Raw genomic sequence first — 27953 nt, 5'->3', positions numbered from 1 at the left:
ATCTAAGTCTAAAAGATAGATAAACAAGTACAGGGAGTTCCTTAATTTAACAACTTTTAACTCTTATGATGACTCCAGGGCTCAATTTTAAGAATGCTCCCCAGTAAGTTTTAACACAGGTAAAAAGGGAAGCCTTTGCTGAACCTGATCTGGGTACGATTGGCTAGGTATGAGTTGTGCAAAGAGAAGTAAAGGAAGGTCCCACTTAACTGGATAATGGTGAAGAACTGTTTGAGCAAGTTAAGGCAGTGAACCATGTCGAAGTTTTCAGACAGAATGATTAGGGATAACGCATCTTGTGTTGGTTACTGAGGATGTTGTTCATACATTTGGTTAGGAATGTTTTAAGAACTTTTAGATAGGCAGAAAGCTCATGAAGAGATATGCATGAATCCTGGTGTTTTGGAGACATTGGGGAGTTTGGAGGCAGGAGTTTGGAGTAAGGTTGCATGGATGAATGTCTTCAGTGAAATTATGATTGAAAAGAAAGGAAATAGTGCGTGATTAGAAGTAACCAAAGATAATGGGAAGCAAGCGGAAAATCAAATATTCAAAAACTTGATAATGTAGGGGATGTGGTTTGCAATTAAATAATCTTCAAGGAAAGGTGAGTAGTAGTTAGGGCAAGGTGGGAATAACAAGATGAGAGATCAGGATGGAGATTAAAACCACACTGGAGGACCACGAGAAAGATTTGACTTGACAGGAAGGAGGAAGGGAAGCAGTAGAGCCGTCTGAGGAAAATGTCCGGTGACAGAGCAGTTCATGAGCTCTGAGCAGAGAGAGCAGGAGAGAGAGCTTCAACAAGGTAGTTGGCAAAATAAACTATTAGTTATCTGAGTGTAAGTGAAATATATGACTCACCATGATTAGGTTCCATATTTTCCTTAGTATCGTTATGTAAAAATAAGTTCTTTAATTGCATAGGTGAATCTAATTATAATTGTTGATGTGTTGATTGGTGATATAAAACAACCAAAAGATTCTTATCAAGCCTGGCTTAGACCACCCTTTGAGAAATTGAAGAAGTATATGTGTTAAGTGCTCAAACTTCTGTTGCAGGTCATGACCTGGTGTCAACGTAAACCAAAGTGTACCATCACATAAGCTATTGCTGTATTGGAAAGTGAGTCAACCATTGTAAATATGATGCAAAGTCTAATTACGTTCATGTTAGAAGCTCCTGATGTTGACATGGTTGCTACTGCAGGCTTGAAATTGGAACACTGGCTATTGTGAATCAGATTTAAGTTGAAGGCTGGAGTTCAATCTTCCCTGTTGTGCTTTTCTTTAATGTTCTACATGCAGTTGAATTGTGGCAAGCATCTGTGCAGAGACTTAAAAGCTTTGCAATAGGAAGGGCGCATTCAAGTCTGTCAGAATCTTTCTAAGCCTCCCTACCCATACCTTTTGGGATTTCTTTATACACACATTTGTGAGTGATAGAGAATAAAAATGAAAAGTTCTGTTTTAAATATTAATTGTCAGTATCCAAGCCATCAATCTCTGGGAATCAATGTATCTCATTTCTTCAGCTTTTTAATGCCTCTTTCTATATCTTGCTATGCTATGTGAACTTCGAGGGTGTCTGTAGTCCAACTATGGGTTCTGTACTTTCCATTGATTTGTTTTAGTTTAGTTTGGAAGGTGTTTTCTGTATGCTGTTCTTCATCATTTATATTTTCGCAACTCTCCATAGCTTAATGTTAGCCTTAGTAGATAACAGGCTGAAAATGATGACATCTGATGCAATTGTGTGTTGCCCAGCTGATAATTGTAGAAGGTGTTAAACAAAAATTACCAGTCAGCTCAACGTGTGTGGGACTAGGAGAAGATAGTGAGTAAAAACAACTCCTGTATATTACATATCAGGATCTTTAATGCTTAAGTGCCCAGGTTAATGGCATAAAACATTATTGGTAAGCATGCATTTCATTGGAATTGGAAATTCTTCAGGGTAACTTCAATTGGCTCAGTAGATCTGGTGAAGCAAAAGACAGATTGCTAGAATCTGACATAAGATTTTGGGAATTAACCCATGCTAAAGGTTTAATTAATTTGATAAATTACAAGACCAATTCCAGGAACAAATATATTTTGACAAGTTCTGTGTAATTACTAATTTTTTTTTCATAGTGATTCCTAAAGAAATAATAGGTAACAAAAGCAGTGATTTTCACTATATCCACTTTGCAATACCAATTCTTGATCTAATTGATTGGGCATTAGTCTATTCTATTCTGCTTACTGGCATGCACTAAAACACTAAAAATCACAACTTATTAAACCTTGCTAGCCATTACCCAGTGTAAATGATCACAGACGTACTTAACTGTAATTGGCTTGCTAACATATGAACAGGTCGTGTTCAGCCTTGGATTTGCTGCATACTGTATTCCCCAGTCCTGATTAGTTTCTTTAAAAGTAATGGACATCTTAAGGATGATTTCTGATTAATTCTTAACGTGCTAATTAGTTTATAAGATTGTCCCTTTTATAATAACTTGTCTTTCTTAGTATTGAGAGTGTGGTGCTGGAAAAGCACAGCAGGTCAAGGAGCAGGAGAATCCACATTTTGGGCATAAGCCCTTCATCAGGAATGAGCCTTGGATTCTCCTGCACCTCAGATGTTGCCTGACCTGCTGTGCTTTTCCAGTACCTCGCTCTCAACTCTGATGTCCAGCATTTGCAGTCCTCACTTTCTCACTTTCTTTCTTGGCATGCCAACACTACAGATCTCTCCCAAGACAAGGTAACACCAAAGGGCAATTACTACATCTTGTCAGTGTATAGTTTAATCTCCTAGTGGTGAACCATCATCCCAAATTTCCCAGTATTTAGGGTCTGAATGCTCTTTGGACCATCAGTTTATTTTTACAAGATCATTGTGTGACTCCACCCAGCGTTGTTACCTAATAATAAATTGAAGCTCAATAGTAATAAACTAATATTCATAGGCCTGTAACATACGTTAAGTTTCAAAACTAGATCAGTTTAAAACCTAGTTTGAATAAAAACCCTTTTATGTCAAAAATGTTTTCACATTTCAATATTAAGCCACAAAAGGATCCATGAAACCATTCCCTTTCTGTTTCCTTTGCCATGTGGTTATGCAAATTCAACATAACCTCTGCTTTTATGCTATATGCCCATATTAATAAATTAGGATACTGTATGCATTATTAACTACTCTCAACCTCTCCCTGTCACCTTCATTAACTGAGGGGCATTTACCTCTTTGTTCTGCTTCTGCACGTTTTTTAGAATTGAAGTCTTTAGTTTATGTTAAAGTTCCATGTTCCTCTTACCAAAACGGAACATTTATCTGAAGAAGAGAGCTACATGCTTGTTATCGCCTGCACTTTTTAAAAAAGTTCCTTTAGTCTCACTGTCAGTGAGTTCTGGTATTTTATTATGTTCCAATTGATATTCCGTGATTTCCATGTCAGTTATTATCTTGGAAAATGATGTTTTAATTCATTCTTGTGATGAGGGCATCGCTAACTGGGCTAATTATTGCCTATCTCTCATGGGCCTTGAAAGCATTATTCATAAAATTACCAACCAACTGGGGATGGTGATGGCAATGTCTTGTCTCTTATTTCAGTTGCAGCACACACGTGATAAGGAGCAGCGTTTGTACCAGGATTTGCAGCGATTGCGACAACATTTAATTGAGATGGAAGAGTCATACACCAAAGAGGCCTTGGCAGCTGAGGACCGAGAGGCCGAGCTGAGGAAGAGGGCTACTTTTCTGGGGGAAAAGTTAGCATCCTCATCTTCTGCTGTAGAAAATGCCAGGTAGAAGTAATGACTTTTCCTACAATAAGGCTTCAACTAATGTTTATTATCGATGTTAAATCGCTTAATTTGTCCTCTTCGTACACCAGGTGATATAGATTTAGGGTATGATTTCACAGAATCACAGAATTGTTACAGTGCAGGAGGAGGCCATTTAGCCCATCGTGTCAGCTCTGGTTCTTAGTGTCAATCTACTGTTTTTATTCCCTGCACCCTTGTACAACATTTCTACCAAAATAGTCATCCAATTTCTCCTTGAATGCTGCCTTATCATATGTGTGCTGCTCAATTGAACCTGGTTCCACCACATTTCCAGGCAAGAGATTCCATACCCTAACAATTCGTTATGTGAAAACCATTTTATTTCTCACATCACCTTTTGCTTCTTTAGTACATCTCTTTAAACATATACCCACTCATTTTGCTTCTTTAAATGAGCAGGAGCATCTTCTCCCTATCTATTCTATCCAGATGACTCATGATTTTGAAAACCTCTACTCAAAATCCTCTCAGTTGTCTCTTATATAAGGAGAACAGCCCCAACTTATTCAATCTATCCTCATATTGAAGTTTCTCTTTCCTGGAACCATCCGTGTAAATTATTTTTGCACTTTCTCCAATACATTCACGTCTTTCCTAGATTGTGGCACCCACAGCAGCATTTTGATTGAGGTCTAGCAAGTTCAACATCAATAGTCTGTCCTTCTATTTCGTGCCTCAGTCGTAAATCTGAGGGCACTGCATTTTTTTGTTTTCTTTAGTAACTGTTCTTCTCCTGTTCTGATGTCTTCAATGATCTGTTTACTTATGCAGCCAGGTTCCTCTGCTCCCACAACCTAATGTTCTTTCTACCAAAATGCAATGGGTCACAGTTCACTGCATTGTGCCTAATCTGCCACGTATTCACCCACTTCACCAATGTGGCAAAAGTGAGGACTGCAGATGCTGGAAACCAGAGTTTACATCAGAGTGGTGCTGGAAACGCACAGCAGGTCAGGCGACATCCAAGGAGCAGGGAAATCGACGTTTCGGGCAAAAGCCCTTCATCAGGAATGATTCCTGATGAAGGGCTTTTGCCTGAAACGTCTATTTTCCTGCTCCTCGGATGCTTCCTGCACTCCACCAATTTGTCAATCTCCTTTTGGAGTTCCACACTGTTATCCTCTCAGTTCATAATTCATTCAAGTTTAGTATTGTCTGCACGTGTTACACAGTTGATGAATAAGGGATGCTGTTTCTAAAGTACAAACTTTTAAAATGTGTGTTGGCTAGAATACGATTGCATCGCCAACAGTAAATGCTATTTTATCGTGTGATTTTTATATAGTGCAGGGTCGCACAAGAACACAACCATCATGTTATAGAAGAACTACCTGTACCGATCCCTGGGGAGCACTAGTCCAAACAGAATCCATTGACTATTACACTCTGTTTCCTATCGAGCAGCCAACCTTGTATCCATGTTGCTACTATCCTTTTTATATCATGGCCTATAATTTTCCCCTCAAGTCTTGTGTGGTATTATTCCTCTCAAGTCTTCTGGAAGTCCATATGTGCCACATCAACAGTGTTACCTTCAAATCTATCCATTACTACTTTTAAAAATGATTGGTTCAAGGGCCAAATGGAGACCAAAAAGATTTAGACATAGAAGCAAGAGGCATGGCTGAGGTGTTAAATGGATACTTTGCACTGCTTTTTACAAACTAGAAGAATGCTACCCTAGCCATAGTGACAGAGAAGGAAATTCTTTCATCAGGAAGGTTCAAAATTGATTAGAAAGAAGTATTGGATAGACGGTTGGTACTTAAGTTTGTCAAGGCACTGAGACCAGATGAGATACATTCAAGGATTTTGAAGGAAGTGAGGTTAGAAATTGAAGGGATATTGGCCACAATATTTCATTCTTTCCTGGACTTGGGAGGTACCAGAAGACTGGAGAATTGTGAATTACAGACCACGAAGTTTAGCTTTGGTGGGCAAGCTTCGAGAAACAGTTATTTAGGATATCAATTAATACCTAGAAGGAAAGAAGGTTAGTTGATTAGGAAGAGTCAACATGTGGTTCAAAATTTGCTTCACAATGAATCACTAATCTCAGTCATGGCATAATTTGAAACATTGGTTGGGTTGATTAAAGATTTCTGCAAAGATAAGATAAATATATTTTATAAAAATAAAGAGAATTGTGGATGCGAGAAATCAGAAATTGCTGGAAAAACTGAGCAGGTCTGGCACCTCTCGGCCTGAAAAAGCCAAGTTAATGTTTCAGGACCAGTGATTTTTCTTCAGGACTGATATATTGGGAGAACTAGTCAGTCAGCAATTGCTCAATGTTTGTAAGAAGAAAGGATAACTAATTAAGTGCTTGAAGTAGGCAAATAATGTTGAATTGTGCAGGTCAATTCTTTTTGTATATTGAATGAACTGATTTTTCACACAACTGAGTCATTACTGTTGCTTTAATGATCATCTGTTAAGGATAGGGAAAGATTTGCAACCATTGTTGAGGTTCTGTTCGCCGAGCTGGGAATTTGTGTTGCAGACGTTTCGTCCCCTGTCTAGGTGACATCCTCAGTGCTTGGGAGCCTCCTGTGAAGCGCTTCTGTGATGTTTCCTCCGGCATTTATAGTGGTTTGTCTCTGCCGTTTCCGGTTGTCAGTTCCATGTATCCGTTGCAGGGTCGGTATATTGAGTCCAGGTCGATGTGCTTATTGATTGAATCTGTGGATGAGTGCCATGCCTGTAGGAATTCCCTGGCTGTTCTCTGTTTGGCTTGTCCTATAATAGTAGTGTTGTCCCAGTCGAACTCATGTTGCTTGTCATCTGCGTGTGTGACTAAGGATAGCTGGTCGTGTCGTTTCATGGCTAGTTGGTGTTCATGGATGTGGATCGTTAGCTGTCTTCCTGTATGTCCTATGTAGTGTTTTGTGCAGTCCTTGCATGGGATTTTGTACACTACATTGGTTTTGCTCATGCTGGGTATCGGGTCCTTCGTTCTGGTGAGTTGTCTGAGAGTGGCTGTTGGTTTGTGTGCTGTTATGAGTCATAGTGGTCGCAGTAGTCTGGCTGTCAGTTCGGAAATGCTCTTGCTGTATGGTAGTGTGGCTAGTCCTTTGGGTTGCGGCATGTCCTCGTTCCGTTGTCTTTCCCTTAGGCATCTGTTAATGAAATTGCGGGGGTATCCGTTTTTGGCGAATACATTGTATAGGTGTTCTTCTTCCTCTTTTTGCAGTTCTGGTGTACTGCAGTGTGTTGTGGCCCTTTTGAACAGTGTCTTGATGCAACCTCTTTTGTGTGTGTTGGGGTGGTTGCTTTCGTAGTTCAGGACTTGGTCTGTGTGTGTGACTTTCCTGTATACCTCTGTGGTGAATTCTCCGTTAGGTATTAGTACAAATGTTGCAATTGTACTAGCCTCCAACACTTCCAAAACAGGTGAGGTGCCGGAAGACTGAAGGTTGGCAAACGTGGTGTCACTGTTTAAGAAGGGCGGTAAAGACAAGCCAGGAAACTATAGACTGGAGAGCCTGACCTCGGTGGTGGGCAAGTTCTTGGAGGGAATCCTGAGGGACAGGATGTACATGTATTTGGAAAGGCAAGGACTGATTCGGGATAGTCAACATGGCTTTGTGAATGGGAAATCATGTCTCACAAACTTGATTGAGTTTTTTGATGAAGTAACAAAGAAGATTGAGAGCAGAGAAGTAGATGTGATCTATATGGACTTCAGTAAGGCGTTCGACAAGGTTCCTCATGGGGAGACTGATTAGCAAGGCTAGATCTCATGGAATACAGGGAGAACTAACCATTTGGATACAAAACTGGCTCAAAGGTAGAAAGGTGGTGGTGGAGGGTTGTTTTTCAGACTGGAGGCCTGTGACCAGTGGAGTGCCACAAGGATCGGTGCTGGGCCCTCTACTTTTTGTCATTTACATAAATGATTTGGATGCGAGCAAAAGAGGTACAGTTAGTAAGTTTGCAGATGACACCAAAATTGGTGGTTGCTGGCCCCAAAGTGCTCCTCCACTGGCACCTCAGTCACCTGCCCTGCATTATTTCCCAAGAGTAGATCACGTTTTGCACCTTCTCTAGTAGGTACATCCACATACTGAATCAGAAAATTTTCTTGTACACACTTAACAAATCCCTCTCCATCTAAACTCTGTACACTATGGCAGTCCCAGTCTATATTTGAAAGGTTAAAAGGCCCTGACTGTTTGACCCGCTTCTTTTTTCAACTGTACCAGTCTCAGATTGATCTCTTTCCTCACTTCTTCCTGGGTCCCACCATTTCCCCTACCTTAATAGTTTAAATACTCCTGAGCAATTCCAGCACATCTCCCTGCCAGTATATTCGTCACCTTCCAATTCAGGTGCAATCCGTCCTTCTTGTACAGATCACTTCTACCCCAGAAGAGATTCCAATGATCCAAAAATGTTAATCGTTCTCCCATACACCAGCTCCTCAGCCATGCATTCATCTGCTCTATCCTCCTATTCCTACCCTCACTAGCTCGCAGCACCAGGAGTAATTACTACTACCGAGGGCCTCCTTTTTAAATTCTGCCTAACTCTCTCTATTCTCCCTTCAGAATCTCATCTGTTTTCCTTCCTATATCATTGGTTCCAGTGCGTACAATGACTTCCTGCTGGTCCCTCTTTCCCCCCCCTCCCTTGAGAACATTCTGCATCCTCTCTGATATATCCTTGATCCTGGCACCATGGAGGCAACACATCATTTTGATTATTTGCTGCTGGCTACAAAAACATCTTTGTGTCTCAGACTAGAGAGTCCCCTAACACAATCGATCTCTTGGAACCCATCATATCCCTCATTGCAGTAGAGCCAGTCTCGATACCAGCAACTTGGCTGTTCATGCTACATTCCCCTGAGAATCCATCACCCCCTACGTTTTCTAAAACAGCATATTTTTTGAAATGGGGATAGCCACAGAAGACTCCTGCACTACCTGTCTACCTCTCTTACCTTTCCTGGAATTAACCCATTTATTTGACTATATCTGCAACTTTTCTCCTTTCCTGTAACTGCTATCTATCACATACCCTATCTCTTGTAAATTCCTCATTGCCTCTAACTGTCTCCAACTGATCCATTTGATCTGGTAGGATTCACAACCGATGGCATTTATTGCAGATATAATCCTCAGTAACTTGTAAACTCTCCCTAAACTCCCACATCTGACAAGAAGGGCATATTACTCTACTAAAGCCATTTTTGCTTCTTCCAATCTACAGCCCAGAAAATAGCGTTGTCTTATTAGTCTACAAAACATTGCTCCAGGCTGACGTAATGCTTATGGCTTATATTTTTTTAAGTTTAATCAGGAGACAAATCTCAATAAAACATACAATCAAGAAAGAACCCGCTTTACTCACTACTGCAGACTTACTGTAAGGCCACACTTAAAAGTATTCACTTATCTGTTTCTGTGCTGTGATGTCTCCCAAACAGGTTCCTCCAAGATTTAGTTGTGAATTTCATTATTTGTTAATTTTCCCAGATGCACTCCAATGAATGAATTCAAACAGCAAAGGCAGTAACTGTGCAGGCTCACTGCGGTGTCGGTTGGCAGTGTGGGTTTCTCTCCCCCTCTGTCTGACTCTCTGTCTCTCCCCCTACACAGACCTCACCATGTGCTGCCTTTGTCTGTTCCTCTCCCTTTTAAAAGTTCTGGTATTTTGACCTTTTTTTCCTCCAAAGTTCCAAGACAATATAACAGCATATAAAACAGTAATTGGTGCTCTTGGAATTAGAGGAAATCACCTCCAATACCTGTTACAGCCAGAAATGTTTCCTGTCCTCCATCTCGGATTACCCAGAATCCTCCTTGCATGGTATCTTGTAAATGACGTTCGTTTTGCTGGTAGTATCTAATGGATCCTTTAGGTTCATTAGCTGTTACTTAAATGTGTTGGTAGAGTTGTAGGCTACCATGCTGCCAGCATATAATTTACGAAAGAGGAGGAGAATGACACCAGACTCCCATTCCTAGACGTAACAGTTGAATGTACAGTTAATGGAAAGCTTCAAACCAGCATTTAGAGAAAAGCAAACAAAGACCAAATACTTAAGAAACAATCTTCCCAACACCCACAAACAGAACTGCATCAAGACATTATTTCAATGAGCTACACCACACTGCAGCACCCAAGAACTACAAACAGCAGAAGAAAAATATCCGTACAACGTTTTGAATAAAAATGGGTACCCCATAAAAACAATCCACTGATTTCTCCGAAATAAACCCAAACAAGCAGGCACAACGCAACCAAAACCTATAGCCACATTATGTTAACACACTTCAACAGCGACTCATGAACCTAAAGGATCCATTAGATACTACCAACAAAACTAACATCATTTACAAGATACCAAGCAAGAACTGTTTTTAAAAAAAAAACTACATCGAACAAGCAAGCAGAATACTTGCCACCCAGATACATGAACACCAACTAGCCACCAAAAGACATGACCCACTATCACTAGTTTCCATACATACAGACAAAGAAGGACACCACTTTGACTGGGACAACACACACATCCTAAGACAGGCGAAACAAAGACAAGTGTGACAATTCTTAGAGGCGTGGCATTCTAACCAGAGCTCCATCAATAAACACATTGATTTAGATCCCCTCTACCTTCCCCTGAAAAAAAAACTGGAAATGACATCATCCACTTTAAGAAACTAATACCTATAAATGGAGAGGCGGGACATACCCCAGCGCTTCACCAGAGATTCTCACCGATGATGTTACCTAGTATGATGACGAAACGTCTGAAAACAAGCCTTCCAGCTTAGCGAGCTAACTTCCATACTTATCATCAACCTGAGCTACAAATCTTCTCAAACATTGATGGTCAATGGTATTGTGAGAAGCTCCTTTGGTTGCTTTCACATCGGAAAGGTGAATGCAAACTGCTGTTGGACTTGGTGCTGTTATAGGAAATACCTTAGTTGTATGTGAAACTTAAACTTGACAGAACGATGCAATTTATGCAGCAGATGTCATGAGTCAGAATTCTGCCTCTGTTGCTTTAATAGACCTTTGGTAAAAAACAGTTATTTTTCTATTCTATTAATGTAGCGTCATGGGTGAAACTGCACGTGGAGTAGATTGTTAATCATTTTTAATGGTGGCAACCTTTTCCTGTGTTGAGCGCACACTCCGTAAAATCAAAGGTATGGAAAAAAATAATTTCTTTGTGGAGGCGGGGGGCTCATTTGATTTACCGAGGGGATTATAACAGTTGTGACCAACATGCAATCCCTGAGTTCCAGTTAATGTGATTTCTGTTTCCTCACACATCAGTTCCTCCGCTGATGTTTAGTAGATGGTCTGAATTATACTTGATACCAAGCTGCATGGTTTATTTTTTATACAGCCACCAAGCCAGCCTCCAAGTGGAGTCCTTGCAGGAGCAGCTTCAAACTATTGCAAAACAGCGAGATGAAGCAGTGATGCAGTTGAATACGTCTCAAGAACAAGTGAAGCAGTATGCAATGTCACTAACTAACCTGCAGATGGTGATAGAGCAATTCCAGCAGGGTAAGTTTTTGATAAAATAGTGTTTATTGGAAGTGTCTGCATTTTAGAATGGTTTTAATCAGACAGAGCTTTGACTAAAATGTTTTACTCGATCAGTTCTAATTAATTTTGTCAGCTTCTGTTTCCTGCTTTTCTTTTTTTTGAATTATTAAAGTTTATCTATATAACATAGTATGGAGGTGCCAGTGTTGGACTGGAATGGACAAAGGTTAAAAATCACACAAGGCCAGGTTATAGTTCAACAGGTTTATTTGAAAGTACAAGCTTTCAGAGCCCTGCTCTTTCATTCTTTCATCAGGTAGCTAGCGGAGCAGGATCATAGGACACAGCTTTTAGTATTGATGCGATGCATTAAAAAACCTAAATTGCTGATAAAAGTCTCTAATCACTTAGAATGGGAATACAGGTTTCGACGTATTAATGTGTAAATCCCAGAAATTCTTTCAAGTCAGCCTTGAGATGACTTAAGGTTTTAATTTCAACTAAGCCTGTTGGACTACAACTGGGTGTTGTGATTTTTAACTTCATTCTGTCCAAATGAGTAAGGAGGCTTGAAGAGCAAGTTGCCCAAATGTGCTCTTAAATCTGACACTAGGGGGCGAAGATTATATGTATGGAGCATTCTGTTTTTTTTTGTTGATTTTTCTGCATCCTCCATTAAGTAACCTTGACTTGACACCTCCCATAATGGCTTTGCCTTGATGTGGAGTTGCTGTGTGAGGGATGCATATGCCAAGCATACTTAGTCTTGCTAGGAGAAAGTGAGGACAGATACTGAAGATCAGAGTCAAGAGTGTGATGCTGGAAAAACACAGCAGGTCAGGCAGCATCTGAGGAGCAGGAGAATCGACGTTTCAGGCATAAGCCCTTCATCATTTGGACAGAATGAAGTTAAAAAATCTCACAACACCAGGCTACAGTCCAGCAGGTTTATTTGAAATGCCCACCTGATGAAGCGCCTATGCCTGAAACATTGATTCTTCTGCTCCTCAGATATTTCATCTTATTCCATTGTGCAGTGTATTGGAATGCTGTAGTATAGTCTTATAAACCAAAGAAGACTTCTGCTTTATGGGGAATAATGCATAAGCCTTTGTGTAATTATTTTACTGATACCTTTAGTGATGTCATTGGTGTTCAAGGTGCACTGATGCATTGACTTTTTCATGAATACGAAAAATAAGACTAACAGTGGAGTTATAGCTGAAAAGCATCTGTGTCTAGAGAACAAAAAGTTTTCCAAGAGGGAAAACATTTAAATAATGTTTCAGAATGTAGCCCATATAGCTTAGATGAGATTAGATTCTCTATAGCGTGGAAGCAGGCCATTGGGCCCAACAAGTCCGAAGAGTGGCCCAACAAGTCCGAAGAGTAACCCACCATGACCCATTTCTCTCTGACGAATGCACCTAACACTATGGACCATTTAGCATGCTGTGTCTCTTAGTTTTGCCTCTTTGGAAGTACCAGGCCAAGAAGCCTAAAGAGCTATTGCCCCTACCTTTTGGCTACTGCACCCACCGTCAGCGCTAGCTATTACATCTGCCATTTAAAAATTTAATTGTACTGGAAGAGGACAATAAATATGTGAGAACAACATTAGAAAGAAAACTATCTTCAAATCATGATATGGAGGTGCCGGTGTTGGACTGGGGTGCGCAAAATTAAAAATCACACAACACCAGGTTATAGTCCAACAGGTTTAATTCGATGCACACTAGCTTTCAGAGCGTTGCTCCTTCATCAGGTAGTCGTGGTGTACCTGATGAAGGAGTAGTGCTTCCAATTAAACCTGTTGGACTAAAACCTGGTGTTGTGTGATTTTTAATCTTCAAATCAAACTTGGCTCAAATCCAGTTTGTCAAGTTTTAAAAACACAAATAGAAATTGCTGGAAAAGCTCAGCAAGTCTGGCAGCATCTGTGGCGAGAAATCAGAGTTCATGTGGGTCGAGTGACCATTCCTCTCAATTTCCTCAGGTCACCTTTGCGAGCACTTTCTATTTTTGTTTGTGATTTACAACATCCACAGTTCTCTCAGTCTTTAAATTTGATTAATTATATGGAATTGATCAGAGAATGACATATTTTCAATCAATTTAAAGAAACATCCTTGTTAAAACAGACCTGTCAGGATATTCTGTATGTGCTGATCTAATGGTTTGGATTGAAACTGATCATGCCACATGTCAAGTTGGATGTGCTGTGCAGCAAGAGATTGTATAGTCAGTTCAACTTATTGCACTTAACTCTTCATTGCAAGCCTGGTGAGATAGCTTGATCTCCCTTTTTTTTCCCTAATTTAGAGCCCAGTCATTATCCCTTAAGCCTTGATACAAATTGTCAGAGACAAGCATATGACCAAAAATGCACATTTGGACTGTGTTGAAATCTTGACATGCTTAACTTGGTGGAAACTGCACAGGAAGTTTTAGAATTGTTTCTGGGGACACTCCAGGTGTTACATTTAACAAATAAATACAGTGAAAATAGTAATAGGTTGCCACGCTCCACCATTTTGAGTTACAGAAGATGTTGAGCTATAACTAAAATATAACTAAAAGTAGTTCTTTCTTCTCTCTTCTGCTCTGCTTGTCATTGCTGGGTAGGGGGTGCCCTCCACAATGAATTCCATGCCCACTAACGCCCTCACATCACAGTTCATTCTGGAGCCACTACTGCTCCACCACACTGGGCCTACTGTGCCGCTGTCGATGTAATTAAAGCTCCCATCGATCTGCCAGGAGCCAACCACCACTCCACTCGACCTGACACCTCCCACTCCACCCCACTCTGGTGTTATTATTCATTCAACCCACCTGCAATTGCATTCCTTGCCCACTGTATCCATTTGTGTACTTGTTAACCTTGCCCAGCCATCCACTTTGTCCATTCCTAATTTGTTGCTTGTGGGTGGTGAACAGGCTTTGTATAGTAAGGATATTAGTTACTCGTTGCAGTATTCCCAGCCTATGACCTCCTTTTGTAGCCACAGTGTTTGCATGGCTAGTCCAGTTCATTTCCTGGTCTATGGGAAACCCCCAGGATGCTAACAATGAAAGATTCAGTATTAATAATGTAGTTGAATATCAAGAGCGATGGTTAGATTCCCAGAGTGCATCTGTACCATCCTCACTACTTCCTTCAAGTAGTGGTCAGCATGAAAAAGTATTATTCATCATCTGAAGGTAGGTGGTTTTTGCTTATAGCCAGAGGTATCCACACTGATATTTGACCTGATGCCATGATATTTTGTGCTTGGATCTGGTCTTGGACCAAGATGCTAACAAGGGAGAGTGAATTGAACCTCTTCCTCCCCTACACCTGTTTGTAGACTGTGCAAGATGAATTTTGAATGATCACAAATAAGTCATGACCTTCAGAGCTGAAAGTCAGTCATTTATTTAAAAAAAGGTTTTTAAACATTTATTTGCTCAAGGTTTGTAGACTAGCTGTTTTGATTCTGTTCTTAGGAAGAATTGGCCCTCAAAGTTATAATTGTACAGAGTCTACTGTTGATTAACACCCAATGACCATCTATTCAATAGAGTCCAATAAAAATAATTCACAGTGATGCATGTAGTCTGTTCTCCAGTTGGCCAGTGTAAAAGGAGCTTTTCTAGTTGCTCAATTGTTGCACTTTCTCAGCATTAAAATCATTCTCCTTGAGTACAAACAAAAAAGGTAATTGTTTAATACCAAGTGTAATGAGCTCTGGGCATGTAATGAAATGCTTTATGAATAAATTGTCCCCATGTTAGCAGTTGTGGCTGCAAACCAGTAAAGATTAATGAACACCCTGGTGTTTCAACGAGGCAGTCATGCAGTTTCTTACATCAATAAGGTAATTGTGTCATTGTTTTTTGTGATTTCACGCTCTATTTAAAATGCTTAACTAAACAAAATTTTTATGGTTGGGTGGAGTTGACCTCTTCCCCCACCACCCCACCCACCCCCAATGCATCACCAATTAATTAGCTTTTCTGTTCAGTTTTTGTCTATTTAGTCAACAGTTTGAGGAAGGGTCACTGGGCCTGAAACGTTAACTTGGATTTCTCTCCACAGATGCTGTCCAGACATGTTGAGCTTTTTCAGTTAATGAAGCATGCTGTGTCCTCCCCTTACTAAAAGGGGCATTGAATGCTAAAGAAAGTATGTGAATGTATTAGTGAGAGTGCAGAAGAGGTTTACAAGAATGATTTGCCTCCAGGGATGAGAAGCTTCAGTAACGAAGATAAATTGGAGCGGTTGTGACTGTTCGTTTTATTTTGGAGAGAAGATGGTCTTGGAGCTTTTCACAAAATCACAAAATGTATGGTTAGAGTAGATAGGGAACGACTGTTCTTGCTTGTAAAAGGATTGAGATTGCGAGGGCACAGTATCCAAAGCAATTTGTAACAGAAGCAGATGTGATCTGAGAAAAAGCGATTTCACAACAGATGTATTCTGGACTGGAATGATCTCCTAGAAATGTGATGGAGTTAGGTTCAATTGAGGCATTCATGAAGGCATGGGATTAATATTTGAATAGAAAACGTGGAGAAGGCAGAAGAATGGAGCCAAGTCATCATGCCTAATTGGAGATCTGGTGTGATTGGCCAAATATTATCTGAATGGTGACAGCTTGTGAAAGGAGGAAATGCAATGAGATCTAGGTTTCTTGTACACCAGTCGCTGAAAGTAAGTGTGCAGAGACAGAAGATGGTGAAGAAGACCTATGGTTTCTTGACCTTCATAGTGAGAGGACCTGAATACAGTCATAGAGATGTACAGCATGGAAACAGACCCTTTGGTCCAACCCGTCCACGCCGACCAGATATTCCAACCCAATCTAGTCCCACCTGCCAGCACCTGGCCCATATCCCTCCAAACCCTTCCTATTCATATACCATCCAAATGCCTTTTAAATGTTTCAATTGTGCCAGCCTCCACCACTTCCTCCGACAGCTCATTCCATACATGTACCACTCTCTATGTGAAAATGTTGCCGCTTAGGTCTCTTTTGTATCTTTCCCCTCTCACCCTAAATGTATGCCCTCTCGTTCTGGACTCCCCGACCCCAGGGAAAAGACTTTGTTTGTTTATCCTATCCACGCCCCTCATAATTTTGTAAACTTCTATAAGGTCACCCCTCAACCTCTGACGCTCCAGGGAAAACAGCCCCAGCCTGTTCAGCCTCTCGCTATAGCTCAAATCCTCCAACCCTGGCATCATCCTTATAAATCCTTTCTGAGCCTTTTCACGTTTCACAACATCTTTCCGATATGAAGGAGACCAGAATTGCACGCAATATTCCAACAGTGGCCTAACCAATGTCCTGTACAGCTGCAACATGACCTCCCAACTCCTGTACTCAATACTCTGACCAATAAAGGAAAGCATACCAAACACCATCTTCACTATCCTATCTACCTGAAACTCCCCTTTCAAGAGGCTATGAACGTGCACTCCAATGTCACTTTGTTCAGCAACACTCCCTAGGACCTTACCATTAAGTGTATAAGTCCTGCTAAGATTGCTTTCCCAAGATGCAGCACCTCGCATTTATCTGAATTAAATTCCATCTGCCACTTCTCAGCCCATTGGCTCATCTGATGAAGTACCTGTTGTAATCTGAGGTAACCTTCTTCGCTGTCCACCACACTTCCAATTTTGGTGTCATCTGTAAACTTACTAACCATACCTCTTATGCTCACATCCAAGTCTGTAATTGTATTGGGGCTGGAAATGTGTTGCTGGAAAAGCGCAGCAGGTCAGGCAGCATCCCTGGATGCTGCCTGACCTGCTGCGCTTTTCCAGCAACACATTTCCAGCTCTGATCTCCAGCATCTGCAGACCTCACTTTCTCCTGTAATTGTATTGGGTCTTGGTGAGACCACACTTAGAATGCTTTGTGTACTTTTGGTTTCTTTATCTGTGGAATGATGTTTGGCAGTGGAGGAAATGCAACGAAGTTTATCAGACCAATTCCTGAAATGGCATGACTGACATATGAAGAGAGGTAGGATCAATTAAGACAATGTTCACTGGAGTTTAGAATATGCGGGGTGGAATCTCATAGAAACATATGAAATTCTACCAGCACCAGACAGGGTAAACACAGGAAGGATGTTTCTGATGACCAGGGAGTCCAGAACCAGTGGACACAATCTTGAGGATACAGGGTCGGTTGCTTACGACTGAGATAAAGGAGAAGGTCATTCACCCAAGGAGTGGTGAGCCTGTGGATCTCTCTGCTATGGAAAGCAGTTGAGGCCAAAACATTGAATGTTTGCAAGAAAGTGTTAGATATAATTCTTTGGTTAACAAAATCAAAGTATGGGGTGAAAATGGGAGGAGGGTACTAATTGGATTATTAGCCATGATCATATTGAATGGTGGAGCAGGTATGAAGCCAAATAGCCTACTCCTGTTCCTATTTTCTTGTTTCTGATGGTCTGTTTATGTGTCATAGCACTTGTGACTCTATAATTCATGATTAAGTATTGATAATTCATGACAATTAATGTAAAGATTATGCCCTCAATATTTTGACATTGATAATTAAAGGAAGCAATAAAGTTTGGATGTTGATCGGTTTAGAGAAGAGTTGGAAATTTTGTATCTCAACAGTCAGACTTACTCCACTTTTAACTTTGTCTTGATAGACAGTTATGCTCCTAAAGCACAAGTTTCAATGGCTATAGGTTTTTTAAATAGGATCCTTTTTGCTAACCAGTCATGTAAACTTATTGTTGGCAGACTTCCATCTATCAGAGCATGTACTTTTTAAAAAATTATATACGTGCTCAGCAGATCCTAGATGAAAACTCAACTTCTTAATGCTTCATCCAAGCTCATCTCTGCTTTTCTGCAAGATCTGAATTAGAATATAATACCATGATGGTCAATTACTTGTTACTAATAAACCCAGAGTCATGAGTTCAAATAGTACCCCAGGAATTGGGAATTTAAATTCAGTTAATTTTAAAAATTGTGATAAAAAAGCTCATTAGTAAAAGAGACTATTAAATCACTGGATTACAATAAAAATTCTGTTAGTTCACTGCTGTTCTTTTTAGTTGAGGCAGTTGACCATCCTTACCCCATTTAGCCTGTGTGTGACTTCAGACCACATGAAAAATTGGTTTGCTCGGAGATAACACAACCAAGTGTATGTTGGGCTAAAAAGCTGCTCTGAAAAGCTATAAAGTAAATAGACTTCTCCAGTTTCAGAAGGTGGCTCACCATCTGCTTCCCAAAGGCTAATATGAATACACATTCGTTGCTGATCATGTGAATGGAAGTTGTAAATTCCAGGCTACTTATGTTGGCAGATGTTGCTCACATTGATTTAACTAGGACATGTATTTTTTGTGACAATTAATCCGCCTGTGCAGAGGAGAAAGCGATGTATGCAACTGAATTGGAGAAGTATCAGAAGGACATTGCTGAGTGGAAGAAGAAAGCATCAAATCTTGAGAAAACAGTCACAGATTTGGAGGTGAGCTTTTTTTAAACAGGTATTAGTCTAAGAATACTCTGTGTGTAATTCAACAATTTAACATTTAACAAACAACTTTGCTATTTTGATTTCTCATCAGTGAATCCTGTCAGGTCCTGTTTATATTGGTTGTTTTTCTTCACTTCAATAGCAAGTGTTTGACAGCAATTAGTTGAGTCTTTGGTTCAGTTCATGAACAAACAGTGTCATCTGAACCAGATAGTGTCTTATGATTATCTTTACCCACAGCTTCTCCTTCAGTGTCAGCAATTTCTTTTTGGTGCAAGTCTTTGTTTTGATTGCTGAAATTAAACTGCAAATATATTCAATTCAATACTGCTGAGTGGTTTTAATCAGTCATGGACAATCTATATTTATTTATTTATTTATTACACATTCTTGGGAAAGTGAAGTATGTCATTGTAAAGATGCTTTCAGCTTTTCTGTTTACCAATTTGGACAGTTTAATTAGTTGTTATGATCCCAGTTGATGACTATTGGACATATCAGATTCCAGAATGCTGGCATGACAAACCCTAAGTTTCGTTTCTATTTTGAATTGCTGGTGATCAATCACTGAACATATGGACACAAGGATGTCAATGTACTTCTAACAAAAGTGCATAGATTTATTACTTAAAAAGAAAGAAAACTATAACCAAAGCCTGTAAGACAACTTGAAAAGATGTTATTGGGAATACAAGTTCTTTAGGAACTGTTATCTTCAGAACTGTTTGAACATTCTAGCTTAAAAACGGTTTTATTGTGTGATTTCTCAGAAATCAAGCCATCAGGTTAAAGAGTGCCGCAAGTCACTTACTCTCTCTAAAATGTAAGATGACAGATTCAGCTGCAGAAAAGACCACCAGGATCTATTGAGGGCATTTTTGGACAGGGGAAGGAGGTGGGGGAACACTGGCTGGGGATTAGAAGGAACTTCTGCCCCATTCCGCTCTCCTCTCTGCTATCTCTCCCTCCTGTCCCACACTCTTTAAGGTCGTGGTGCCAGGCAATTCACCGGTTTAATCTTCAGTGAAACTGGGTATGGAATTTAAATACTTCAACACATCTCTCTCTCTCAGCAGATGATGCTCCAGGGTAGTATGTTTCCTTCCTTGTGCCAAGGTAATGTATGTTACGGAGCAACTGAATTTTTTTTTAACCCAGCGTACATCATGTCCAAGAATAGAGGGTGCAATTCTACATCCTAGTGGATGAAGTCAAAGTATGGGGATAGTAATCATAATATGGTCAGATGTAACATATTATGAGAGAAAAAAAAATGATTGATAGAGCAAGAATACACATTCTCAATTTGGGAAGGCAAACTTTACAAGACCACGATGATCTGGCTGAAGCAGATTAGACACATTCTTTGCAGAAAGTCAGTGGCAAAGCAGTGGAAAGCTTTCAGATGCGAGGTTCTAAGGACACAGTGTAGCATGTGTCACAAAGAAAGCTGGTGGTACTGCCAAATCTAGAATCCCCGGTTATCCATCGCACACGGTAAGATAAAACAGTAAAATAGAACTTATGGCAATCTTATAAAAAGTAATACTTCAGGAAGCATAGAGGTGTTTTGGAAGTACAGGGGTTAAATGAGATAGGAGATTAGGCCAGCAGCAAGAGGATATGAAAAAATGTTGCCCGATAATAGGGAAATGTCTGAAAGTGTTTTATCAGTAAATTAAGAGCCTGTGTATAACTCAGGAAAAGGTACAGTGCTGGATGATTTGTGCATGGATACAGAAGATATGGGGCAGGATTCTTATTTTGGTTCTGCCTTCACAAAGGAGATGGATGATGTAGACATTGTAGTTAAAGAGGAAATGTGGAGTATTTGTTAAAATAAACAAAACATGAAGAAAAATATAAGGGGGATTGACCTTGATGGGCAAATCACCATTCCAGACAAATTAATCCTGAGTTGTTAATAGGAGCAAAGGAAGAAATGATCTGAGGATCATGCCCAGATCTTCACTAGATAAAGATATGTTACCAGAGGATTGACATTTTTGTTATTGCCTTGTGGGATGTGGGCATTGTTGGGTGGTCAACGTTTGTTACTCATTGTCCCTAGTTGACCTTGAGAAGGTGGTGGTGACCTACCTTCCTTGAATGGCTGCAGTTTGTGAGCTGTAGATCTACCCATCCACGATGTAAGGACTCTGAAGGAGTGACAATATATTTCCAAATCAGGATGGTGAGTGGCTTCGAGGTATACTTGCAGGTGGTGATGTTCCAATATATCTGCTGCTCTTGTCCTTCTAGGTGTAAATGGTAATGGCTGTGGGCTTGTCTCAGGAGCTCTGGTGAATTTCTGCAATGCATCTTGTAGATAGTACATGCGGCAATGGTCGAGGGGGTGGAGGCTTGTAGACGTAGTGCCAACCAAGCAGGCTGCTTTGTCGTGGATGGTGTCAAACTGCTTCAGTGTTATTGGAGCTGCACTCATCCAGGCAAGTGGACATTATTTCAGCGCACTCCTGATTTGTGCCTTGTAGATAGTGGACAGGCTTTGTGGAATCAGTAGTAGTTACTTGCTGCAGTATTCCTAGCCTCTGACCTGTTCTTGTAGCCACTGTATTTATATGATGAGTACAGTGGAGCTTCTGGTCACTGATAACCCTGGGATGTTAATAGTGGGGAATTGGTGTTGGTAAAGCCTTTAAATGTCAAGAGTCCATGGCTGTTTCATATTGGAGATGGCCATTGTCTGACATTTTTGTAGCAAAAATGTTACTTAGCACTTTTCAGCTCAGGCCTGCATATTGTTCATGGACCTGGACTGCGTAAGTATGTGAGGAAATGTGAACACTGCTGAATCATCAGAAAATCATGTTAGTTAAGCAAGAGTGTGAATTATTAGGTATAATAAGCATAATTATTGCTGTTTTGATGTTAAACTCTAACCATAGAATGTGTGAATATGATACCATTAATCAAGATGGATATGAAGGGTAGGTGAAATAATTGTAGGGTAGTCCTTCTGATGTCAGTGGTGGAAAAATTACCCGAAACAATATTGAGAGAGAGGATAAATTGTTAGTTGTAAAGGCATGGTCTAATTAGAAATAGTTAGCATGGTTTTGGGTATACCTAAGGGTAGGTCTTGTCTTCCTCAAAAGAACTCCATTCTGTTTGTAACATGAATGCTTGATGAAGGTAGTGCAGTGGATATTGTGTATGTGAATTTTAATAAGGTATTTGCCAAGGTGCTATTGTCCCAACTGGTCAGAAAAATTAAAACCTGTGGGATACAGATGAATGTGGTAATTAATTGCAAAATTTGTTCACTGACAGGAAACAAGTTAATGGTTGATTAATGTTTTTGCAAATGGAAATTGGGTTCTATTGGTGTTTCATAGGACTTGATGTTGGGCCCATTGCTTTTTTGGAATACATTAATGATTTAGACTTGCAGGCATAAGGTTGGGAAATTTGCAGGCAACATAAAAATTGCCCAGATGGTTGGTAGTCAAGAAGATGGCTGTGTACTGCAGGAAGATATCAATGAGTCCTTAAGTGAATGAAAACATAATGAATGGAATTCAGTCCAGAGAAATGCAATATTATGCTTTTAGGGAATGCAAACAAAGCAAGCGAATACACAGAGGGTATTGAGAGGAGTAGAGAACTGAGACACCTTGGAGTTTACAGTGCAAGTGCAAGCATGTGCGCAGATCCCTGAAGGTAATAAGACAGGCTATAAGGTGGTAAATAAGACATATGAGATTCTTCTATTTATTGAGTGGGGTGTTGAAAACATGAGCAGGGATGTAACATTAGAACCATATAAGACACTGGTTAGACCACAAATGGAGATTTGTGAACCATTCTTGTCACCACATTACATTGTTTTAGAGAGAGTACAGAGAGGATGTACAATATTATTGCCGTGGCTTGAAAATTGTTCCTGTGAGGAAAAATCGGGTAGTGTGATGTTTTCCTTAGAAAAGATGATGAGTGGTGCCAACTAAGATGTATGAAATAATGAAAGGATAGGATAGAATGGACATGGAAGTCCTATTTCCCCAGTCAGTTAGGAAGGCACACCAAGTCTACCAAGATTTAAGGTGATCAGTGGAGTGGTTAGAGTGTACACAAGGAAAGCTTTTCTCACCCAATTGGTGGTGGGTATTTAGAATCTGCTGAAGCTCCTCGGATGCTGCCTGAACTGCTGTGCTCTTCCGGCACCATTGATCCAGAATCCATTTAGAATCCAGTGCTTAGTTTGTTATTTTTGTTGGGAATCTTACACTAAGAGGAGTCTGGATGTATGCCTGAAGCTTTATCACCTGCAAGGCTGTGGACCAGGTGCTGGAAAGTGGGATTAGAGTGGATGGCCAGTTTATTCAGCTGGTACAGGGCTAGTCTCATTCCTTGTTGCAACTTTGCTGTGGTTCTCTGATTAGAGTCACATCTTTATAAACAGCAAGCCTCCTATCTTCAATTTATAATTTGGTTACCGAATTGATGAGGTTGGGAGTATTTCCTTTCAGTAATTTACCAGATGTGCTTCTTTCCACCTCTCTGAGAGGCGCAGTCGGACTAACTTGTTGACTTTTCTCTGATTTTTGATTACTTTGAGGCTGTTAAAACAGCTCAAGATTTCTTTCCAGCTCTGAAGTAGTCTGAAGACTTTCACAAATTTTTCTGCTGCTGGAATGAATATTTTCTTCAGAACCTAACCTATTTGTGGCCTCAACTGTCTGTCCTTGGAAATCCTGTAAATTTTGGTTTGTAATTGTCTTGTCACTTAGTCTTTCCAAGGGATCATACGATGTAAGCTATCTTCAGCTCACTGTTCCAAATTACTTCCTAAACTTGAAAAAGACAGATCACGCCTTCACAGCACTAAAAACCAAAAAGACATATACCTCTGCTTTCAAATTCCCAAATGATGATAGCATATTCTAAACCTTCACCACAAAATAAACTGTTGATTTGAGAATTGACTCCATCAATATTTCTCGCTGCCCCAGAAAGGCATAATCAAAGACTCGTCTCACCCTGATTTATAATCTCATCCACCATCTTCTCTTAGGCAAATGATACAAAGGCTTAAACTCACGTGCCAACAGATTCAAGAACAGCTTACCCTGCTGTAATTAGACTTTTGAATGGACCCCTCATATTTCAGATTTAATTTTGATCTCTCTGTGCACATTCTTTGCAGCCATAAGACTGCATTCTTCACTCTGTTCTATTACCCTTATACACTTTGTATGGTCTGATCTGCCAGTACTGCGTGCCAAAAAAAAAACACTTTTCACTCTTCCTAGGTACATGTGACAATAGAACATAGAAAAATACAGCGCAGTACAGGCCCTTTGGCCCTCGATGTTGCACCGATCCAAGCCCACCTAACCTACAGTAGCCCACTATCCTCCATATGCCTATCAAATGCCCATTTAAATCCCCTTAAAGAGGGAGAGTCCACCACTGCTACTGGCAGGGCATTCCATGAACTCACGACTCGCTGAGTAAAGAATCTACCCCTAACATCTGTCCTATACCTACCACCCCTTAATTTAAAGCTATGCCCTCTCGTAATAGCTGACTCCATACGTGGAAAAAGGTTCTCATGGTCAACCCTATCTAAACCCCTAATCATCTTGTACACCTCTATCAAGTCACCCCTAAACCTTCTTTTCTCCAATGAAAACAGCCACAAGTGCCTCAGCCTTTCCTCATACGATCTTCTTACCATACCAGGCAACATCCTGGTAAACCTCCTCTGCACCCATTCCAGTGCCTCCACATCCTTCCTATAGTATGGCGACCAAAACTGCACACAATACTCCAGATGCGGCCACACCAGAGTCTTATACAACTGCAACATGACCTCAGGGCTCCGGAACTCAATTCCTCTACCGATTAAAAGCCAGTATGCCATATGCCTTCATTACCGCACTATTTTTACCTGGATGGCAACTTTCAGAGATCTGTGTACATGGACACCAAGATCCCTCCGCTCATCCACACTACCAAGTATCCGACCATTAGCCCAGTACCCCATCTTTTTGTTACTCTTAGCAAAGTGAATCACCTCACACTTACCTACATTGAACTCCATAAATCAAATCAAATCAAAAATCATTATTTCTGAAAACCTAGACATTCAAGAAGGAGAGAGAAAAAACAAATATGGGTACGAAATCATGTCTTGCATAAAATAAAATAAATTATGACATTTGGCCCAGCTGGTCCATGCATACTGTTAAAAAGAAGACCATGCTGGAATTGCAAAATGATCCAAACTTGTAGGATATGGAGCAAAGAAACTAAGTTCCAGGTTCATGATGATATCTAGTTGTTTAGTCTTTCCCTTCTAGATTTCTGAACAGATTTTGTGGAGCATGATGAGGATTAGAAAGACATAAAATCTTAGTGATGATTGCTGTCTCACTGCAGCAGTTAGCTATTGCAACCATGCTGCAAGAATCTTGCAAGAATGGTATTGAAGGGCAGCATAAATTTGCTAAGTAGGCCATGGATAGAATGTCATACTTAACATGGTGAAATTACTAATGTTACTGCATTGGTTTGGTTTCTATCTGCCAAAGTGAGCGCAAGCTTCTTTTAAGCTGGATATGATTTTGGGTCTGAAAGTTATTGATTGGAGTATGTGAGGTACTAGTCCCCAACATTTGAAGCCAGGACAATAACTCCTACAATATGAAAACAAATTGGTTTCTCTATTTAAGGAGGATGGCAGATTCCATTTTGGGAGGAAGGGAATTGTTTCTGTGACAGGATTTTTGAAGAATGTAAATAATCTGTCAGAAGAATTGACCTCACTGTAATGTTACTTCAGAGTTTCCAGGGACAGTATGCATGGACCAGCTGGGCCAAATGTCATAATTTATTTTATTTTATGCAAGACATGATTTCGTACCCATATTCGTTTTTTCTCTCTCCTCCTTGAATGTCTAGGTTTTCAGAGTTTTATCGTCACTCATCTATCTGCTTAGATTTCAACAGCTTGGTGATCTGTAGCTTGCAGTTTGTTTTTGAACCAGTTGAATAACTTCCTGATTTATGCACTAATGATGCTTCTCAAGTGTCTGTATCAAAAACTTTGAGTAATACATTCAGAAGTGTTCAATTGGTTTTAGATCCCTGGATTTGTTCCATGAATTTGAAAGTGATAACAAGTCTGTTTCCGTACTGTATATCTCTATGACTCTAAGTCTTATTCAATTGACGTCTGGTCACAGCCTGGATTGTCTCAAGTTGACAACAGCATGCTAAGCATCAACAACTTGGAGGCGTTAAACTCCAGCGCAGAATTTGGACCAACGAATATTTAACTTGCATAACTTAGCAGACAAATTCCATTCGAAAATGATGCAAGTAAGGAGGATAGAAATGAGCCTGTTTAATATTTGTTTCTAGCCCTTTTCAGAGTATTGATGTTAAGTATTTGGAAATGAATGTTCTACTTGGAGACCATCAACCAAGCTCTGAGTATTTTCACCAGCCCCATTAGTATAGTAGTCCAACAGTAATAGCCTTAGAGGCAGCTCATTGGTTATGCAGTCTACATTAAGATAAGTTTGTTAAATACCTACCTTTCTGGTTACAGACTCCAGCTTTATTAATAGTCATTACTTAGACTGCTGATAATCCCAATACCATTTTCATGTATACTTTAAAACATCAGGTCACTTATTGACTTAAGTGCCCCAAGATCTCTTTTTACAGCTGTTAAGAATATCTGTATACCTCCTAAACCAGTGCATTCAGACCTGGGTGGATGACCCCTACATTAGACTTCTCTACACCCAGAAACTGAAGTTTTTAATTAATTTTAAGTTTGGATGGCACTGTTCACATCAAAAGTCCTTAACTGCTGCTGGGTAAAATCAATTGTGCAAGTCTTTATCTCTGCCTCTTCCTCTCACCATCCTTCTTCTCACGTCATTCCCTCTCCCTTATCACTCATTGATACGTTGCTGATGTGAAACTTGAAATCACCACCTTTTTCAGAAAAGCAAAATATTGTGGATGCTCGAAACGCTCAGGCTGATAGCACTTGTGTTGAGAGAAACCAAGTTAACTTTTCAAATTGTTGATGACATTAGCATTGCCTATCTCTCTCTAGGCGCTGCCTGACCTGCCAAGTGTTGCTGGCCTTTTTTGTTTTCTTGAAAGTGATATAAGCAGAAAAGAGCTGGCGACATGCAGTTCAACAAAAATCAATGTTAAATTTAAATGTCAACCTATGAGATGTTTAGCACGAGAAATTAAAATGTTCACATGATATGATTGGACTTTTTTTTGCCAAGAAAAGTAAGTTTTAGTTTGTGTCTGACCTATCCCATTGCTTAAAATGGGTGCTTTAAAAAAAATATGGAATTAGATCCTTCATCTAGTTTTTCCTTTAGAAATTGATTAGATTGTTCAAGTGGTTGAAAAAAAGCATGGTTTGTAGAAATACTGGCAAACAGTGAATAAATGTGATTGGAATCATTTGGTGAGCGAAAAATAAGAGTAAACACACATTGTGCCAAGTGACCTCTTCTGTGTTGTAACATCTGTGTATCTCTACATAATTTAACTCACTTACTCTAGGGAGCTGTATGATCATTGATAAGTGGTCTATTGAAAATTTGTTTGCATTTAGACTGTGCACAACAGTAAATTTAGTTCAAGATCAAATAATTTAGAACTGTAAAAAATGCTGAACTCCAGATGGACAAATTTCCATCCAGTCAATTAACACTTAATGAAAAATATTTTCCACTTTCCAACAGTATTTTCTAATTCGTTGTTAACTGCTTTCTTACTATTGCAGCAACATTTAAAAGAAGCAAATGAGGCTCTAGATTCTGCATCAAGACTAGCTGAACAATTGGACCTTAAAGAGGAGCAACTGGAAGATCTTAAAAAGCAAGGTAATGCATTGTTTTGCATATGTAAATTGATTCATTAGAAAGGTGGTAACGTTTTCATATTCCATCTTCATTCTTTCAACTTCAAACTCATTTATGACTTTAAGGCATTTCAGCTCTGTGGCAACTTTGGAAACTTGATTCGGAGGATTCAAACTTAGAATTCTATAGAAGTGTCAGAGAGACAGTAAATACATTT

At 39.9% G+C, this 27953-nt stretch overlaps 1 protein-coding gene across 3 annotated transcripts in view; it reads left to right on the top strand.

The window, feature by feature from the left end:
• The window catches only part of trip11 (thyroid hormone receptor interactor 11), a 107178-nt gene that overhangs the window by 54312 nt on the left and 24913 nt on the right, over positions 1-27953 (top strand). For all 3 annotated transcript variants that reach the window (XR_006312698.2, XM_087989660.1, XM_043697132.2), the window contains 4 exons: positions 3608-3801; positions 11210-11373; positions 18751-18854; positions 27658-27757. Coding sequence is in view for 2 of the 3 variants with exons in the window: in XM_087989660.1 (XP_087845786.1) it covers positions 3608-3801; positions 11210-11373; positions 18751-18854; positions 27658-27757 (562 nt within the window). In the remaining variant the exon portion in view is untranslated. The remainder of the gene's footprint in view (positions 1-3607; positions 3802-11209; positions 11374-18750; positions 18855-27657; positions 27758-27953) is intronic.

This window comes from Chiloscyllium plagiosum, unplaced genomic scaffold, assembly GCF_037043375.1.
Source record: "Chiloscyllium plagiosum isolate Xiang-an unplaced genomic scaffold, Cpla_swu_hap1 HiC_scaffold_8, whole genome shotgun sequence".
In the NCBI taxonomy this organism is placed as follows: domain Eukaryota; kingdom Metazoa; phylum Chordata; class Chondrichthyes; order Orectolobiformes; family Hemiscylliidae; genus Chiloscyllium; species Chiloscyllium plagiosum.
The sequence above is the reverse complement of the archived record's forward strand: the minus strand, read 5'-3'. Positions and strand labels throughout refer to the sequence as shown.